Source organism: Poecilia reticulata, linkage group LG2, assembly GCF_000633615.1.
Source record: "Poecilia reticulata strain Guanapo linkage group LG2, Guppy_female_1.0+MT, whole genome shotgun sequence".
NCBI lineage: Eukaryota > Metazoa > Chordata > Actinopteri > Cyprinodontiformes > Poeciliidae > Poecilia > Poecilia reticulata.
In genome coordinates, this window is record NC_024332.1 from 29,128,262 (window position 1) to 29,132,062 (window position 3,801).

The following is a 3,801-nucleotide window of genomic DNA, read 5'->3' on the forward strand; positions in this document are numbered from 1 at the left end:
TCAGTTATTTACATTATAAGGGCCATTTCAGTGGTACCACTGGGATCCTTTTCTCGAAGCACGTTATGTACTGTAAGCTATGCAGCCACAGAAGCATCAGTGTTCTTTGTGTTGAGGTTCATTCTGTTACAGAAGCTGCACAGTGTGCTTGTTAGAATGACAGCAGATGGAATCTTGGCGCACACTGCCAATTTCATCTCAATCAATACATCGTGTTGTTTCAGAGTCATTTGCATTTCTTTGTATTGGTGTTAGCAGGTTCACACAGGATCATTGGATGCAGCGTCACACATGCAACATTGGCATAAACAGGATGTCTGACTTGTGCACAAATACTGAAGTTATTAATCTCGACAAATTAAATTGTTGGATAGAGGTACCTTTGTCTGTCCAAACTACTTAAACAGCCCCTTATGTGCCAACTATACATTTTCCCAGACTAAAAGTGACCTTTTCCTGTGGGGAAAGAAACATGTTCCATTTCCTTAGAGCCTATTCTTTCACAGCCATTAGCTGTGAAAGCATGATGTGATCTCCCTATGTATTGATTCTTCAGTATGCAAAAGTGTTCAGTATGCAAAAGTGAGGCAAAGTAGCATTTTCACAGCCTTCAGAGATAGATCTGGTGAATGCCAGTTAAGGACCTAATGGCAACTTTAGGCACATGCCCAGTTTAATTTAACCCTGGTGCAATTTTCACTTAAATGCACAGTGAAAAATTCAGAGTAAATTTTAGGTTTCCGGTGAGTCAAGCCAGTTGGTTTGAATTTGAGAAGGTCACAAAGCTTGTTATACAGGAACCTCATAGAAATTAAGTTCATGGTCATCACTGCTGCAGTTGGTTAACTTTACCTTTCCACCCAGTATTGTAAGACCATTTTCAATCCTTCACACTGAGCAGTCAGGTTTGGCTTTCAGAAAACCCAAAATGTTTAATGTGACCTTTAGTAGCAGCAGATTCCCCAGTCTTTAAGTAGAACACATCAGTAAATACTGCCAATATTGCAGTCTGTAGAAAGTTTACATGTCAGGATTTTCATTGAAATCCAGTTTGGGACACTGCAATGCAAACAAGCCTGTACACCACATTTATTCAAGTTTGTTTTATTTTACATATTGAAACATGTGCATGCCAAGGTTTTACAAGATGAGCCTTGCTTAGTGAGCATTCAGAATTGGCAAAAAAAAAACAAAAAAACATGAAGTACATGTCCATCATGCAGTCATTCCACAGCAGGGATTGAAGGGACCGATCCCCGTGCTAAAGGGAAGCCACTTGCTTTACATCTGGTGGAATTTGTAGACATTGCTATGGATTAGCAAGTGCAGACAGGCAAAAACGCATCTGTGAGGTGGTTCAAGTCAGCAGCACTTGTGGAATGTGCAACACATGGGAGACTGGCCTTCATTATGACTCCGACTTCTCCTGTTCAATGGCTGGAACAGAGTAAAGACTTGGAGTTAACCTCAGAACCAAAACATGCATTAAAGTTGCATGGAGTAGAACTTACTCTCTTTAGTTGGCAGTGTGTTCTTCTCTTGTGTCTCAGTCTTCTTCAGCTTGGTTTTGTCAAAGGTTGTAACCTCAGCGACGTCGGGTTTGTCAGACATGATTGCAAAAGCACTAAACAGAACACAGTAACCGTTTTAGTAATTGAATCAGAACGCCTCCGAGCACAGCTACGCCCTGGTTAGCAACCAAAGTTTAACAATTTTATAGTTCAGCACACCTTTAAGAGGCTACTCATTTGACATGGCTTCACTCACAATACCAGACAGAAGCAATTGTTTAAAATATATATATATATATATATATTTTTTTTTTTTTTTTAAATAATTTTACACACAATAACGCCACAAACAAAACAAAAAAATAATGGAGGTCACTTACCAAGCGAGTAGGCACAGTAGATACACCAAACAAAAGTCACAGGAGCAGAGTGAGAATGAGCGGCTCATTCATTCAATAAATACTGCCTAGTATGTTAATAACCTCTGACGTCACGCCTACTCTGCCTTTGTCAACCAACCATATTTTTTGGTTTTAAATTATTTATATTATTTAGGATGATTTGAAAAAAATGACTAACATATCCATATCGTAGCATAAGGTCAGATAAGTAAGCAGTTCCTTTTTTGACGAAAAAAAAAAAAGAGTATTAATTTAGCACCACAAGCTGCGTCTCATTACATGATTAAAAGTCCGGTGAGTTTCTCTAGACGTCACGAAGTTGTGCAAATTGAAGTCGTAGTTTTAGATGTTTCTTCACGCAGAAGACAAAAGACACCATGAAGAAGTCTAATGAAAGAATGGCAGGTTTTTTATAATTTTACCACTTGTGACCCCATGTGGACTAATGCGATAATGCAGCTACGACATACATAAACTGTGCTAAAATGCGAAGTACGTAGTCAATAAACCTAAATATTTTAAGATCAGCTTGTGAATAGAAATTTTTAAACGGACACTGATGATTACATTTTATTTATAATTTATTTAAAACATTTGTAATCAAAGATTCTGAAATCTTCTGGCAAAATTTAAATCAACACAAACTTATAAGTCTCCCATCTTTCATGTTTTTTTTTGTTTACTCATAAGATTTAAACGCTGCATTCAATTTAGAGATTATTATTATCATCCTACCGTAGACCCACAGTTTCACAGTCCCAAAAATATAAAAGCAATTAAATAAACATTTGTATTTTTATGTGTCAAACATAATTTGAAATAGACCTGTTCGATAGACAAAGATCAGTCATTTTAGCATATTGATTAGATATCAGAAAAACATAAAATTAAGTTGAAATGTATTCTTTCTGATTTTTTATGTTGCAGACCAAAGACCATGAGCAAAACTTATACAATGCAGACCCAAAATACAACTCAACCCTGAAACACTCACGATGATGGCAAACCTAATAACCCCAGTCTGATATTTTGCATGTCAATGACTTAATACAATTCTTGATTTCCTAGAACAGAAAACGTCCCATTTCAAAAATGAAAAGAATTTGACGGCGTGGTTTGATAACTAGGACTATTTGTATTTCTAAAGTGTCTAATAATAACAAGTGTTGTGAATTTGTCCTGTAAAAATTAAAAATAGTTAATTAAATTGAAATATGTGGGTCTGTTTGATGAGCCAAAGTAACATCTTAAATTGTCTTCATATCATGACAGTCTGAAGAACAGGAACAATGGAAAAACTAAATATACACAGACAATTTTAGGTCACTTTTAACGAGAAGTAAACTCGGTCAGTGATTACGTGTTTGTTTATTTCTTGATATGAAATACTTATTGCCTTTGACAGCCACCCTCTTTAACTTACACATGCAAACATGGTCATGTACAATACTATCTCCACTTTATTACTTCAAAAGTGCAGGATCAAAGTTGCTAAGTATCACAGTCACAATGACATATATACCAAATAATGACATGTTTAATATGCTTAAACAATTACTAGGTTATTCTCAAGAATTATTATCTTTATCCCTACTTGCTGCTGAAAAACTTTTTATAAGTTTTGCTGTACATAATTTGATTATCCACTTTTACAACACTTCTCAAGTTCTGCCAGAACCAGGGCTCAGCAGCTGCAGTTCTGGGCCACTCCACAACACTTTTCTCACAAAGCCTCCTCCTGAGGCGCAGGAAGTGAGAATGTTGCAAGACAGGTTCAAGCATCAGGAGAACAATCACATCCACATTTTCATCCAGCAGTCTCTGGTGGGCCAGATACATTGCCAGTCTGAACACCCCAGTCTTAACGTAGCCCTCTGTCAAGACAAACA

The 3,801-nt window shown here is 36.8% G+C and overlaps 2 protein-coding genes across 2 annotated transcripts in view; both read right to left on the reverse strand.

Annotated features, from left to right (window-relative positions):
- Window positions 1-1,071: 1,071 nt before the first annotated feature.
- Window positions 1,072-1,999, reverse strand: tmsb4x (thymosin beta 4 X-linked). Its single transcript, XM_008400515.2, has 3 exons — window positions 1,892-1,999; window positions 1,512-1,624; window positions 1,072-1,437 (listed from the first exon to the last, which is right to left on the reverse strand). The coding sequence occupies exons 1-3, from the start codon at window positions 1,957-1,959 to the stop codon at window positions 1,409-1,411; spliced, it is 210 nt and encodes a 69-aa protein (XP_008398737.1). The 5' UTR covers window positions 1,960-1,999; the 3' UTR covers window positions 1,072-1,408.
- Window positions 2,000-2,882: 883 nt separating this feature from the next.
- LOC103459980 (toll-like receptor 8) overlaps window positions 2,883-3,801 on the reverse strand; it is a 6,169-nt gene continuing 5,250 nt past the window's right edge. The window contains exon 3 of the mRNA XM_008401938.2: window positions 2,883-3,786. Coding sequence (XP_008400160.1) covers window positions 3,503-3,786 — 284 coding nt within the window. The 3' untranslated portion in view covers window positions 2,883-3,502. The remainder of the gene's footprint in view (window positions 3,787-3,801) is intronic.